Genomic DNA, 17,119 nt, shown 5'->3' with positions numbered 1-17,119 from the left:
TTTAAATACTATTAATTATTATGACATATTTTTCTCTCTGAATACTATAACCAGGTATACAACCTTATGCACGGAAATTTATTTACTATAAACAACATGAGAACATTAAGTATATCGTTAATGTAAATAATGAACAGAATAATAATAACCTGTATTGCAACAGTCAGTAAGGGCCAGGGCCTACCTACCTACTGACCATCAACCTCATTCCCACATGCCTCAGCAGAGGTGGGTGAACATCCAACCAGTTATGGGGTGAAGTGTGGTCAGCATGACGAAACCCCAGTTGTTGTTGTAGGTTTCCATGACCGGGTTACGCTACTCATACGTAGCTCCCCAATTTCCTCTGAAGCACCAGTCCCATACACTGGCCGAAATCTCAGGAGAAAAGATGTTACCCTTTCCTCCATATCAAACCAGCACATGTCCCGTAGCTTGGTCTCAAAGCTTGATGCCTTACAGTGCATGGCCATGGTGTGGGACATATGGTTAATATACAATGCCATATAATAATAATAATAATAATTGTTTATTTTCGTTGACCAATGTCCATAGAGTTGGAAATCATCATATAATAAAACAAACAGTAATAAAATATTAATACAAATTTAGATAGGAATTACAATAATGATTTAAAGAATTTCTACATGAAAGAAATCCATATAAAGGAAGAATACACTATAGGAATAAAATTTCATATAATATTTAAGGCGAGCACAATAATAAGCGAAGGAAGTTTTATAATTCAAAATAAAATGTAAATTTAAATATGTAACTTATACAACATGGAAGAAAGGGGAAGAATGCAAAATATATAAAGAACTGATTAATAATCATTTAGGCACAATAATAGCATATAGTGAATAATTCATATATGATAATATAAGTGGTATAATAACCTTTTCTGTAAAATCTCTCTTTGTCGACAATTTATATAATTATAAATATTCACAAATTTAGAAATTCATTTATTGAATAAAAACAATGTCGTAATAAGAATTTTGTTAATTCCCTCTTAAATTGGGTACTTGATTCCGTTGTTTTCATGTGATCAGGTAATTTATTATACTGGTGGATGGATACCTACGACTTTAGGACCTTTTTCAAGAAGAGTGGTATTATGAGTTTGTATAACCAGATTTGTGATTTTTTCTTGTGTTGTATTGATGTACTTCCTTGACACGTTTGGAGAAACTAGACATATCTTGTTTTACATAGGACAGTGAATGTAATATACATATATAGGGAAGGTAATGGTAGGATGCCAAGATCCCTGAAGATTTTCCTACATGGTTCATTTATTTTCTTTCCTGCCATAATTCGTACTACTCTCTTCTTCAAAATAAAAATTTTTGCATTGTTTCTAGCATTCCCCCATAACAATTCCATATGTTAGTTGCGACTGGAAAAAACTGAAATATGTTATTCTTATTGTCTCCCTGTTTATTATGGTTCATAAGGTTCGTATGCCATATATGGTTTTGCTTAATTTCCCTGCTAGGTGCTCAATATCATGGCCGTATTTAGAGGGGGAGTTTCTAGGGTTCAACCCCCCCCCCCCGAAACTTCTGACATGTTGGATTAATGGATGTTCAGAAACCAAAATCTGTAACAAATTTTCAATTTTTTTTCGAAGCATCACAAAAATACAAGGAGACAATGTTGAAACGATCGAGCTAGAATTTTCATACATTTGGAATTCTGAAAGTTGAGTGAAACAGGATTGATTCTCTGAATCGCAGCCCACCGGCGACCCCTCCATTATCACTTCTGCTGTCATCTTTCCAGTGTTGCTCCTGAGTCACAAGGAATAAGATTCCCTTATGATTGTCCCAAAATTCCCTTTCCAGCTTTTAAATTCCCCGTCCGATAAAGTCGAAAATCCCCCTTGATAGGAGTTCAAACCTAGTGCCTCCAGATTCGTAGCGCATTACGTTCGCGATTGAGGTTACAATCCATGCACCAGGCTAAGCTTTTAAAGAGAATAACTGGTTCCACACTTTTCAAAATTCCAAAAATTTAATTTTAAAGTCAAACAACAAAAACTTTATGACTAAAATTTCCATCTAACTTTTAAAGTTTTTTCTTGAAGGTATCTAAAGTTTAATGACGAAGTAAAATAATTGTGCATATCAGTACACACTGTATGAAACGTAAAAAAAAAACAAAAAAAACTTATGCTGGATTGAGTAAGCTCCCTCAAGGATATAACAATAATATAATAATAATTATTATTAGTATTATTATTATGGAATAAAATTGTTTTATTATTATGAAATTTTAATTATTATTGTACAATTATTATTATTATTATTATTTCTATTATTCAAATTTCTGGCGACGCCCTGGGAACAATTATGAATGAACCCCCCCCCCGAAATTTTTTCCTGTCTACGGCCGTGCTCAATATGTATGTCCCAGTTGAGATTTTCTTGTATCCAAATACCTATAAGCATTTGATGGAATTTGTATATTTGAAGTGTTCATTTTCTATTTTTATTACTGGTTCTTCATTGTTTTTATTTCTTGAATGATGGAATTTTTATGCTAAAGTTTTGTTATTATTAAACTTACCGGAGGCCCTAGATCTCCTTTTTCTCCAGGTATTCCTCTCGATCCAGGCAAACCTGGCGGACCAGGGATTCCACGAACTCCATCTAGGCCTGGCTCACCTTTCTGTCCTTTTGGGTACAAGCCACTGAATGCAGGTTCTCCCTTTTCTCCTTTCGATCCAGGTGTGCCCGGCAGACCCCGAGGTCCAGTATCACCTGGGTAACCAGGTACACCAGGAGACCCCTATTTGACCATATATTGGAAAGAGAGAAAATAATAAATTAACATTAAGTTCACATTACATTACAGTACAATAAATTTTCAAACACTAGACTAAATGTTCATGCTACATAACCTCTAGCTTTAGCATGGAATCTCAATATCGACAATATCATATTATGTTCCACATATGCCATTAATCTAACTCATAGGTAGTGGCACATATTTTTGGTTAATAAAAAAGCAAAATTTCGGTACAAAAACAGAATCAATTTGGGGTTCGAAAACGGTAAATAAAATGAAATTTCGCTGTTATAGCGGTGAAAAAGTGCCGTATAAAAACACATTTTGGTTTTAAAAATGTGAATATTATCCCAAATATTATTTAAAAACTGCACTATTACACAAAATAAATATATCCCTTCTAATAGCGCATTAAATCATTACCAGAATATTAGTTTATTCCTGTATAAATGAGTCCATTTTTGCTTTTCAAATATTTACAGCAGAATTAATCAATTTTCCGTGAATTGCATAACTCACAGGATACTTCAGATTTCAGAAAGTGTCGCGTCGGTATAAAAACGGTAAATTTCGTGTTTATGAGTCTATTTCGCATTTTGCAGTTCATTTCGCATCATTTCGTGACAAAACAGGGTAGGAAAATGAACCTCCCACCTTTCAGAAACATGAAGAATTAACATTACAACGTGTTATTTCACATTTCGTGTTTTCGCCAAAAACGAAATATGCATGCCTCTACTCATAGGTTATCGTACACAGAGAATACATTATGTAAGAAAAAAAACGCTTATCTCAAATATCTAAGTCATGGACATCAGAGGTCAGCGTGTAGCCAGTGGCACAGAATATGAAAATCATAATCTTTATTCATCCATTTACCCATTTTTTCATGGGTATGGATAAATCACATTTGATCCCTAGTTGGACCACAATTTCATGCTAATTTTTAATAAGTTATGACCTTAATTTATGTCAGTATTGAATTAATCTGAACATATTTTCCTTCTGAAAGACAATATAGTGCCGGATTTTTAGATATATGATCAGTAGCGGACTGGAACAAAATTTTGATCTGACATTTTTGTTGGCTGGCTCACTTTAGAATATGACAAAGAGAGAAATAATAACGTTTTAATTTTCACTCAAATTTCCTTTCTTGTCGAAAGGTCAGACAATGTTCGTTCCTGGTTTCGCATAAGCATATCAAGAATGATAGTGAATATTGTAAGGCTTAATTGTGTGTGAATCTGAAATTATTTGTTGTAATAATATAAGTACACAAAGACTTATATTACGTATTAGAAACATAAATATCACACATGGAAGTCTTCATATATTTATTTTATTACAATTAATGATCATTGATTTATTTTGTTTCGTTTGCCAGAAAATTTCCAGCAGAAAGTAATTGTAAAAATGACTTAGTTACTTTTAAAGTACTAGTAGAAACTATAACTGAACAACTTTTTAAAATGAGTAACTGTGACTAAAATTACTTTCAAAAAGTAACTTTCCAAACAGACAATTGATGTTGAATCTCGAAGTGTCGATTGTTGACGTTGCAAAGATGTATGGTACCAACATTGTCTGACATCTTATTAGCAGCTTTGAAAGTGTTTAAGAACATTTCTTTTATGAAATACACATATAGAAGTTGTAGGTGATAAATTTATTTGTACAGAATTGCCTCAAATTTATCTGCGCAGGGCTGGCTCTGCCAGTACTTGACTGAACTGCCAGATTTAACAGTCTGGTATATGGTCTGTATCTGTTGAAAGATTACTCTGAGATAAGAAGTATTACATAATACAATTTAAACAAAATTGACCTTTCTCAAGAGAATTACTGTGCAAAAAATTAGCAATGTACACATACTCTTCCAGCAACTGATGGTTGGGTGAAGGAAACTAAATAAACACAACAACGTTTTAGCACCAAGTTATTTTTAAAGGAGGCCATTTTTTTCTGCTTCATGCAGATCTGGCTGGTCTGTTTAAAGTGTTTATGACACCAAGTGTTGCTGCCGAAAGAGCAATGGCCTAAACTGTTAGACTAAACATAGCTCCAAGCTCAACAAAGCCACATTCATCTGTGATAACATGTTACACAGTTTGATAGCCTGGAACAGCAAGATGTTCCACACATTTCATTGCTTCGAAGGCATGTTGCGTCATACAAATGCAGTTCTAGCAAGGTAACAGATAAAACAATTCTATGTATCTTTTAAGGAATGGGCATACTAGCACATGAATGAAAGCATAAATGAAGATTGAGTGTTTGAAGCAGTTTACAAAAAAAAGTTTTCAAACTCCGGATTCTACAACAACTGCAGTGACATGTACAAAAGTTTACATACATTCTCTCAAATAAAACATGAATCTTGATCATTCAGCTTTGACCTGCAGTTTTTGGTTATATGCATTTTAAAATAAAAAATGAATCATCAATTGAACAAAACTTTTACTTACTATATGCACACACAGTAGATTATTTATACAAGGGCATTGAAAAAGTTTCCACGATTATAAAAAAAAAGTTCTCTTCAGAAATGTATTAAAATTATCCCAAGTGCTAAAATGGGGCAAAATAATGTATGTTTTTTAGAGATGTCAGATTCAAAGATGTGATTCACACACATACGCGTGATCCCACAGCAACTTAAGATATGATTCAGTTCAGCTTATTCGGAATGAGATTAAATAGAGATACAGTTTTCCTCAACAAGCAACACTGGAAACAAGCCTTAAGAAATAAATGAATCATTTCGTAGAGAACTGACACAACACGTGTCGTTTGTTGCTTTGCACACATTGCAAGTTCTTGCAATTCACTAGTGGTATGCGCGATATTTACATTTTATTAGTGAGAGCGCATTCACGATACAGATTTTGGCAAATCATTTTCTGATCTTCGGTATCCTTAACAGTCGAGAAATTTCAAGCCGACCTTCCTGGCGGAGTGGTTAGCACAACGCGCTACGGGTCCTGGGTTCGTATCCTGGCATGGGTTTCCTTCCTTCATCAATTTAATTACAGCATCCACCACCTATCGTCGCAATTAGCCACATGTGGCAAAAAAGCGAAGTAAAATTAAACTTATCCGTCAATCAATCAGAGCGAGAATTTTCAAATAGTTCTGTATTAACAGTGTTTAAGTGCTTGGAGGGGAAAAATGAGTGGAATTCGAATTTGTGAAAATTATGATACTGACAAAATCCTCCCAACTCTTTTCTATGAACGTCCCTGATTTAAAGTTTGAGTCAAGAATTCATTTAGAAAATCATTATTTTTGTCAATTACATGTTATTTGCTAACATTTTCTGTAATAGATATTATTTACCGTAAATGTGGTTGTGTCCTATATTTTGACTTAACGTACGACAGTTTTGGAACAGTGTCCTGTGTTTCGTTTCTAGCGATATTTTCCCATGAACTGTTAATTTTGTAGCCAAAAAATTACAGGAAAGAAAAATGGAGAAACAGCTCACAAAACGAAATCAGGATTTGATTTTCTTATTTGAATTTTAGCATCACTTTTCTGCCTCTTTTAGCTAATAGCAACAAGGAGGATGAGTGATGATATGATGAAAATGATAAGCTTCCCTGATGGCACAGTGGTAGTGTGTCATCGCCATGTAATCAAGGGGTCCTGGGTTCGATACCTAGTGGAGGCACATAGTGGTTCGGATCCCACATTAAACTGTAGGTCCAGTCCCGATTATCCTTATTGTGCATAAAGTGGACTTAAAACACCAACTCAATCAATGATGAAAATCAAAAGAAGTAAGCTTTCCAACTTCTTCTGATTGAAATGAACAATTTTCTAATTGATTTTTCTCTTGCGCTTACATTTTGCACAGATAGGCTAATCTGGACTGGAACTACAGTTTAAAGTGGATGAGGTTAAGGTAAATCCACGTGGTTGTTCTTTCAGGAATTGACAACATCCACGCGGTTGTCCTTTCATAAATTGCCAACATGCACGTGGTTGTTCTTTCAGAAATTGACAACATTCACGTGGTTGTTCCTTCATAAATTGCCAACATACAAGTGATTGTTCTTTTATAAATTGACAGCCAGTGGTTGTCCTTTCAGGAATTGACAACATCCACGTGGTTGTCCTTTCATAAATTAACAACATCCAGTGGTTGTCCTTTCATGAATTGACAACATCCACGTGGTTGTTTTCAGGAATTGAAAACATCCACGTGGTTGTCCTTTCAGGAATTGAAAACATCCACGTGGTTGTCCTTTCAGGAATTGACAACATGCACGTGGTTGTCCTTTCAGGATTAGACAACATCCACGCGGTTGTCCTTTCATAAATTGTCAACATGCACGTGGTTGTTCTTTCATGAATTGACAACATCCACGTGGTTGTTCTTTCATAAATTGCCAACATGCACGTAGATGTTCCTTTATAAATTGACATCCAGTGGTTGTCCTTTCAGGAATTGACAACATCCAGTGGTTGTCCTTTCATAAATTAACAACATCCAGTGGTTGTCCTTTCATGAATTGACAACATCCACGTGGTTGTTTTCAGGAATTGAAAACATCCACGTGGTTGTTTTCATGAATTGACAACATCCAGTGGTTGTCCTTTCATAAACTGACAACATCCAGTGGTTGTCCTTTCAGGAATTGACAACATCCACGTGGTTGTCCTTTCATAAATTAACAACATCCAGTGGTTGTCCTTTCATGAATTGACAACATCCACGTGGTTGTTTTCAGGAATTGAAAACATCCACGTGGTTGTCCTTTCAGGAATTGACAACATCCACGTGGTTGTCCTTTCAGGAATTGAAAACATCCACGTGGTTGTCCTTTCAGGAATTGACAACATGCACGTGGTTGTCCTTTCAGGATTAGACAACATCCACGCGGTTGTCCTTTCATAAATTGTCAACATGCACGTGGTTGTGCTTTCAGGAATTGACAACATCCACGTGGTTGTTCTTTCATAAATTGCCAACATGCACGTAGATGTTCCTTTATAAATTGACATCCAGTGGTTGTCCTTTCAGGAATTGACAACATTCAGTGGTTGTCCTTTCATAAATTGACAACATCCAGTGGTTGTCCTTTCATAAATTGGCAATATCCACGTGGTTGTCCTTTCAGGAATTGGAAACATCGAAGAGACACCCATTCCGGGAATCTCCCGCGTGGCAATCAGACGCCCGACCGACTAGACCGCCGTATAGTCTTTAGTTTAAAGTAGGATGCGAACCATCATGTTTTTTCACCAGGCATCCAACCCGGGACCCCTCGATTACAGAGTGTTTAAAGTGTTACATTTGACTGGACACCCTCGGCTAGACACTTCTTAAACGCGTGGATGGGGAATAGGTAGGGCGATCTGCGTTATCAGCTGACTGAATGTGAATTAACAAGGACTCCTACGCTGCTCGGCCAACTTCCGGCTTCCGCCCTTTTCTCCTTCCCACCATTCGGTATCTGAGGGTGAAAGAGATAGAGGAAACGCCACGCTTTCCTGTGCAGCGAAGGAAGGAAGAAGAGGCTGAACCGAAGAGAAAGGGGCTTTCTTATTTCGCCGAATGAAAATCTGATCCACAACCCGGGAAATTTCAAGTTTGTCCGGAACTGTATAATGTGGCATTAGAGGAAATCATTACTCGGAGGAATTACATAAAATTACAATGACTAGAATTGTTTTGACAATTATGTGCCATAAAGTACAAATCTACTACGTGTACATGTGCTGTCCAAACTAAAAACCCATACTACATTCATGGGCGTCAGCAGGGGGGAAGGGGTCGAACCGGTCGGTCGACCCCCCTGGAAATGTCCATCTACCTTTTAAAATTCATGGCAATTTATAAACGAAGCACTTTATTTCACCTCATTTTGCGTCATTGTTTAAAAATGATCTTGAGATATCGAATTTGGTACGAAACTTTCATAATTTGCAACACTGAAACTCTGCTAATTTGTAACTTTCACACGTTTTGAAGCTTCTTATACTACTGCGTTTGCTGCTGCTACTGCTACTAATGTTCGAAGTATCTATTATGTAATCTTGGTTGTAACAAGTACTATATTATTCATATAATAAACTTATTGGATGCTAAAATAAACTAATAACTAAACTAAAACTACTGCTGCTACTACTACTACTACTAGTAACAATAATAATAATAATAATAATAATAATAACATAATTTAAAATACCGATAATGCAATAATTTTAAAAAAATGAACCCCTCTTTGACAAACTTCTGCATATGTCACTGGTCTGTATCAGAATATTCTTGAGCGGAGGGGATGTACTCGACATCTTCGATTCGACCCCCCCCCCCCTAGGAAAATTTCTGGCGACGCCCATGACTACATTGACTCATAGTTTACACAGTTTACGTGTATAGTGTAAACTATACAGAAATTATATTACAGCGCTCTTGTAAAGGAAATGTGTCATTTCTCAACCACCTTGGTTCGTCGTTGAGGTGCAAATAATCCTATTTAAGGTTGTGACGGTTCTGTGGATCCGCACAATATAATTATATATTTATTGAAATTATTAACTTCATATTATACAAATAACTTTCTATTAACGGTTTAAAAAAATGTATAATAATGACTTTGTACAACGTTAATTATGTTTTATGTTATTTATTGAGCTAAACGCTGTATAAATGATGTAATATTTGGAATTCTAAGGCAACGAGAATCAATAGTGGTCGTATGTAGCAATGGTTGTAACAAAATAGAAACACGGGTAATACTGAACTGCATATTGCTAAGTTATTTTACAAATCCATAGACCCATAGAAGTTGTATCTTCACCTTCGTGTTATATTTCGAAATATTTATGAACTAATTCTAACCGTGCAAATGATTGACCAGTGATCGCCTCAGGAATAAGGCTCAAAGAACTTACACGATGAAAATAAGGTTCGTGCTGGATGAACTAATCTTGTGAGATGGCCTTTACATAAAACAATTTGCTGTTATCTCTTTTGAAATTACGATTGGGCCCCCCCCCCTCCCCCATGGGTACAGGCCTGTGTCTACCTATGGTTTCTTCCTTCCCAGAAGATCAATAGTAGCTACGTACTAATACAAGGGTGTCCTATCAATTTCTCACTAAATGGCGCACCAAAGCTAACATTCTAATTATACTACCCCTTGATATTAAAATTCAATTAATATTAATTACTATAGCCTCTCCGATGGCGCAGTGGTAGCGTCTTCGCCTTGTAATCAAGGGGTCCCGGGTTCGATACCCGGTGGAGGCACAAGTGGTTCGGATCCCACTTTAAACTGTAGGTCCAGTCCCGATGCCTTACTGTGCATAAAGTGGACTTTAAAAAAACAAATCATCATCATCATTAATTACTATTAAAGGGGGAGAGTCACTTCACTCCTCCCCTGGAATAACTAGAAAATGGGTACTTATTCTTCCCTTTATTTATGACTATTTCCTTTTAACTTCTTTCTAGTTTTTATCATCTCTTTCGATTTTATCATTTCTATTTTCTCCTTCCCGTTATCGCCGACCTCTATGGCGGAGTGGTTAACTTCGATGATAAATAAAAATAAAACCGATACCAATATGTAAAATAGACCGAAACATAAAATTAAAAGTAAAACCTGAATCACACGGAACTGGATATCCAGTAGGAATCCTCTAGTTGACGCTGAACTGGCTACCCATTTGCTAGTTCTCGCCTCACAAGGTACTTGTTATACCGTACTTGTCGATAGTCTTTCGTTCCCATAATGGCGGCCGCGCGAGATGTAAACAGCGTATCACTTCACACTTTTAAAATACGATAACTATTCAACCGAGAGGAATATCGCTTCGTATTAAATGGTTTTAGGTAGAGAAGATCGGCGCTGATAAAATACATGCTTTACAACGTTTACTATACACGTATGGAAGAATAGTTTAGCTTTTTCAATTGTAAACATGCCTCTCGTGCTGTATGCACTCGGAAACCACAGACAAAAAACGCTACTTTGCAAACTCACAGATTATCTTCACATGGCCAAACTTTGCTCTGATTGGCTGTTCCACAGAATCTAGTCGAAGAAGTTAGTAGCAATTAGAACTTGTTCTATTCCTCAAAACCAGTCAAGCAGTCAGCCAGGCGGCCATGATTTCTACCTAGAAAGTCAGTTCATCGCCAACGAGGGCATTCCAACTAGAAATCCAGTTCCGTGTGATAGGAGCTTAAGATATTGCGATAAACCTTGTACCCTTTCTGGAAATTAACATTCCTTAATTCAGAATCTATATTTCAAAGAAACAACCTACTTACGTCTGTCCCGTTGCATCCGTCCAAGCCAGGCAGTCCCGAAGGTCCAGGTGGCCCCTGAACGCCTGGAATTCCGTTGATTCCCGGGAAGCCCGGCATCCCCATTTTTCCCTGAAATGCAGGCAGACATGTTAAATATTATTTCAATATGGTCGGAATAACAATATGAAAATTCGTTCAACTAAAAGCCAACACTGTTTAACTGCCGCCTCGGCTACGTCTACTTATTTAACGTGCCTGACGTCATTCTGGTTCTACATCACAATGGTAATGTCAAACCCACAAAAACAATTAAACAAATAAACAAAAGGCAATCATTAACAACCTATTTACCTTTTGTCCCAGGGTAAGTGCCATCAGTTGGAGCCCAAGAGATTACATAGGGTAGAACGAATCACACTACAGGGTTAGTTCTATATATATACTGTAATCTCTATAAAAGAGCACATGCATAAACATTACATCATTGCCCCTTTCACTCATACTTTCACTCTCGCATTCATTTCTCGGCAATCCAAAATACATTAGTAATTAATACAATAATAGTTCGGCGGCATGTTTACAGTTAGCTACATTAATTTAAACAGTTCTTAATTTGACATTTACTTTTGCATTTACGGAAAAAAAACTGTTCCGATAGGAGCTTAACCTGCACTGTAAAAACACTACTCCTTTTATGTTGTTGTTGTTGAATGAATGTTAATCTATATATTGTTAATTTTTAGGTTAACGAGGATCACTGATATATAATTATGTTGACAATTTATAGCGTCGTACAATCTGAATATTAAATACTTTGGATGAATGGATAATTGAACGCTGTACGGTTTTACATGTTAAAATTATAGTTGATGCAATTTAATCACCGTAATAAGCAATGTCTGTTCGAGATTTTTAATGTAATTAAGCGAGTTCATTGGATGTCACGACGGGGCGAACGAAGCTTATCATTTTCACGTCCATTCCGGCTTACCTTTGTCGGCTCAGGCTAAAGTCCTCGTGGTGAAGTCGTGGATGTTTGTGGCGTGGTCAATAGGTAGCTTCCGGGCGATAAGATAGGATCTCCGCATCTTCCTAGGTGGTAACTGGGTCGGACGCCCCCCAGCAGGGCCTTTCTCTGTCTCTACTCCATATTGATAGTACACTGACACGTGCGAAATAACACAACACGGAACGGTGCGACACAAAGCGGATACTTTCGCGGGTGGTTCTCGAGAGATTGACGATGATAACACGTCGAAAAAATCTGAGTAAAAACTGGTTGATAGCGCGTCGAAGAAAATCTGAATAATACTGTGTCTTCCGCTTCTCTGCTCGTCTATTTATTTGCTATTCAAACGGTTCGTTACTGTACCCTCTCTGTCCAAGCGTTGCTAAATTGTCCTCAAGTCGTAGGCTCTTGTCTTGCTATCTTCCCCCGTGTAATTGGAGTTCTTTGACCCTTTCAAAAAGCACCTCGAAGAGAGGTTAGCCTAAAACTGGGTCCATTGTAACCTGCACGTTCGTTCCGAAGACCGTGCCAGGAAGTCTGTAGCTATTGTTATCCAGTCTAGCTGTTTAACCTTTAATATCGGGCTTAATTTATCTCCTATCAAATTCTGCTTTGGGAATTTCGTCGATGATAATCTGCTGCTGGGCTGTCTTTAATTTCAGTCGAATCTGACCATTGGTAACAAAGTTGTATTTTTATATTTCTTTACCCGAGGCTCGGCCTCTTCTCTCGGGAAACAGGCTAGTCCTTCGCTCTCTGCCGTCCAACTCCCGGTGAACAGTCACAATCCAATGCATATTATTGCTTATTACGATGATTAATTGATTTACAAAGAACTAAACGCTTCATACTCTAGGTGTCCTGCGTGGTATTTTTTTAACTGCAATAAGTGATTAATATTTGATTTTCTACCTCTATCAATCTCTTGGTTCCTGTCGAAGGCATGTAGGCACATAGCTCTATAGCTGAATAATTATGGCACAATAAACTCATTTTTTGCGACTATTAATAACTTCCTTCCAACTATCGACACTTATTTAAACTTCGGGCCTACTCGGGCCTAATTATCGCATATTCGGGCCTACTCGGACCTACACGTCGAATGTTCGGGATTACTCGTCGAATATACATGTCACTTGTTCGGAATTACACATCGAACCTACATGTCACATGTTCGGAATTACTCGTCGAACCTACATGTCGCATGTTCGGAATTACTCATCGAACCTACATGTCGCCATGTTCGGAATTACTCGTCGAACCTACATGTCGCATTGTTCGGGCGCCATCTTTTAACTGCCGCCTCGGCTACGTCTACTTATTTAACGTGCCTGACGTCATTCTGGTTCTACATCACAATGGTAATGTCAAACCCACAAAAACAATTAAACAAATAAACAAAAGGCAATCATTAACAACCTATTTACCTTTTGTCCCAGGGTAAGTGCCATAAGTTGGAGCCCAAGAGATTACATAGGGTAGAACGAATCACACTACAGGGTTAGTTCTATATATATACTGTAATCTCTATAAAAGAGCACATGCATAAACATTACATCATTGCCCCTTTCACTCATACTTTCACTCTCGCATTCATTTCTCGGCAATCCAAAATACATTAGTAATTAATACAATAATAGTTCGGCGGCATGTTTACAGTTAGCTACATTAATTTAAACAGTTCTTAATTTGACATTTACTTTTGCATTTACGGAAAAAAAACTGTTCCGATAGGAGCTTAACCTGCACTGTAAAAACACTACTCCTTTTATGTTGTTGTTGTTGAATGAATGTTAATCTATATATTGTTAATTTTTAGGTTAACGAGGATCACTGATATATAATTATGTTGACAATTTATAGCGTCGTACAATCTGAATATTAAATACTTTGGATGAATGGATAATTGAACGCTGTACGGTTTTACATGTTAAAATTATAGTTGATGCAATTTAATCACCGTAATAAGCAATGTCTGTTCGAGATTTTTAATGTAATTAAGCGAGTTCATTGGATGTCACGACGGGGCGAACGAAGCTTATCATTTTCACGTCCATTCCGGCTTACCTTTGTCGGCTCAGGCTAAAGTCCTCGTGGTGAAGTCGTGGATGTTTGTGGCGTGGTCAATAGGTAGCTTCCGGGCGATAAGATAGGATCTCCGCATCTTCCTAGGTGGTAACTGGGTCGGACGCCCCCCAGCAGGGCCTTTCTCTGTCTCTACTCCATATTGATAGTACACTGACACGTGCGAAATAACACAACACGGAACGGTGCGACACAAAGCGGATACTTTCGCGGGTGGTTCTCGAGAGATTGACGATGATAACACGTCGAAAAAATCTGAGTAAAAACTGGTTGATAGCGCGTCGAAGAAAATCTGAATAATACTGTGTCTTCCGCTTCTCTGCTCGTCTATTTATTTGCTATTCAAACGGTTCGTTACTGTACCCTCTCTGTCCAAGCGTTGCTAAATTGTCCTCAAGTCGTAGGCTCTTGTCTTGCTATCTTCCCCCGTGTAATTGGAGTTCTTTGACCCTTTCAAAAAGCACCTCGAAGAGAGGTTAGCCTAAAACTGGGTCCATTGTAACCTGCACGTTCGTTCCGAAGACCGTGCCAGGAAGTCTGTAGCTATTGTTATCCAGTCTAGCTGTTTAACCTTTAATATCGGGCTTAATTTATCTCCTATCAAATTCTGCTTTGGGAATTTCGTCGATGATAATCTGCTGCTGGGCTGTCTTTAATTTCAGTCGAATCTGACCATTGGTAACAAAGTTGTATTTTTATATTTCTTTACCCGAGGCTCGGCCTCTTCTCTCGGGAAACAGGCTAGTCCTTCGCTCTCTGCCGTCCAACTCCCGGTGAACAGTCACAATCCAATGCATATTATTGCTTATTACGATGATTAATTGATTTACCTGATAATTAGCAAGATTTTATCGTTATAACTGGTGAAAGACAGACTGAGATTCGTTAAGGGTACTTAAGAGTACTCACTTATAGCGGTTCGTGTGTGCGTTTGTGTAAAGCTCATAATAAGCTGTACAAGACCTTAACTATCTGAGAGTCAGATTAGAACACTGTAAAACAATTTGACTATCGAGTATTTAAGGATCAATTACAGAAGATCATTGGAAAATAAGTTCCGGACAAACTTGAAGAGGTCGGGCCTTTTTTTCATCACAATCTTGACAAGACATGAAGAGATGTGTGGACACCACTTGTCCACGTGGTTCTCCTTACAAGGATTAACAACATCCACGTGGTTCTCCTTTCAGAAAACGACAACATCAACGTGGTTGTTCTAACAGGAATTGGTTACATCAACGTGGTTGTTCTTTCAGGAATTGACAACATCCAGTGGTTGTCCTTTCATAAATTGACAATATCCACGTGGTTGTCCTTTTATAAATTGGCAATATCCACGTGGTTGTCCTTTCAGGAATTGACAACATCCACGTGGTTGTCCTTTTATAAATTGGCAATATAATATCCACGTGGTTGTCCTTTCAGGAAGTGACAACATCCAGTGGTTGCCCTTTCATAAATTGGCAATATCCATGTGGTTGTCCTTTCAGGATTTGGAAAACATCCACTGGTTGTCCTTTCAGGAACTGGAAACATCATCCACGTGCTTGTCCTTTCTGGAATTTGTGATATCCATGTGTTATCCTTTCAGGAATTGGCAACATCGAAGAGCACCTCTTCACGCCTCCTCAAGGTCGTGAGGAAGATAAGGTCCGACTTCCTTCAAGTTCGTCCGGAACTGTATAATGTGGCATTAGATGAAATCATTATACGGAGGAATATACTGAATTTATATGCATAAAATTACAATGACTAGAATGGTTTTGACAATGATGTGCCATAAAGTACAAGTCTATACACGTAAACTACACTGAAATTAAATTACAGCGCTCTTGTAAAGGAAATGTGTCATTTCTCAACCACGTTGGTTCGTTGGTTCACTTCGAGGTGAAAATAATCCTATTTACAACGAAAAAATTATTGCATTCTCATTCAAGCATCAACTGTTAGGAAAAAGTAAATGTAGACAAAGACACATGACAATCGTTAGACAAAAGTAGTACAACCACCAGTGGCGAAGCTAAGGCGGAAATACTGGGTAGGCTGAAAAATCTGCTTATATTATTTTATACAGCAGATCCATGCATCGATTCTTGTTGGTCGCAAAAGTATCAATTACTTTTTCCTTGAAGCCTTGATCAATAGAAAGTTATTTAACAGTTTTTTTTTTTAATGGCTATTGTACTGAGAGAACTTAATCTTTAATTTTTTATTGAATTGCGGAGATAATTTTTTACTCTCTTGAGGGTGCACATACTTCTTTCGGAGGAAGCTGTTGTAACAGGGAATGTCAAGACCAACTTGATAAGTTGTGTTACTTCTTTGTAGATTGTTTGAAGATCAGCATAGATATTTTTCAAATCATTTTCTAATCGTTCTTTGTTGAAAAATGGATATGTGGACAGAAGGTTATTTAATTTCATCACAGGAAAATGTAGTTTATATCCCCCAAAGCTATTCTCGTCTAGCAATTCAACATTTTTTTTTATCTTTTCAAGATCTCCAAAACGTATTTCCATCTGTACAGTCAGTGTGTCCAAGATTTCGTAGGTTAAGCATCTGATAGCCAAGAAGTCTTGATCACTTACATTTATTTCACTGCAAATCCTCTTAGAGTTTTCAACACATAATTTCACAGTATTATATGTTTATAACATAAATACACTATGTGACACACACACAAACACACGCGCGCATGCACTTGAAGTAAACTAACATTCAACAATGCAGCGCGTGAACGACGCACTTTGCACAAGAAGACTAGAAGCACAACAGGTCGGTTCTGAGGCTAGCCGCTTTTACCCAGCGAATCGGCAGTCCCCTCCCCTTCCACCTTAGCAGAGCTCACGCTGTAGCTGCCTTTTAACACGAGGCTTTTCGTCACAAGCCTCACGGTTCGGACCGAACGCGCTCTCCTCCTTCTGGCTTAACTGACGAGATATCTGGAAGGATCGGCGGAA

At 37.6% G+C, this 17,119-nt stretch overlaps 1 protein-coding gene across 1 annotated transcript in view; it reads right to left on the bottom strand.

The window, feature by feature from the left end:
* The window catches only part of Col4a1 (Collagen type IV alpha 1), a 312,472-nt gene that overhangs the window by 106,455 nt on the left and 188,898 nt on the right, over positions 1 to 17,119 (bottom strand). The window contains exons 5-6 of the mRNA XM_083112536.1: positions 11,087 to 11,194; positions 2,575 to 2,796 (exon numbers count right to left, since the gene is read on the bottom strand). Of these exons, the coding sequence (XP_082968662.1) occupies positions 2,575 to 2,796; positions 11,087 to 11,194 (330 nt within the window). The remainder of the gene's footprint in view (positions 1 to 2,574; positions 2,797 to 11,086; positions 11,195 to 17,119) is intronic.

The sequence above is a fragment of the Lepisma saccharinum genome, chromosome 26 (assembly GCF_977018435.1).
Source record: "Lepisma saccharinum chromosome 26, izLepSacc3.1, whole genome shotgun sequence".
Classification (NCBI taxonomy): Eukaryota; Metazoa; Arthropoda; class Insecta; order Zygentoma; family Lepismatidae; genus Lepisma; species Lepisma saccharinum.
Note: the sequence above shows the minus strand (reverse complement) of the source record. Positions and strands in the feature narration are given on the sequence as shown.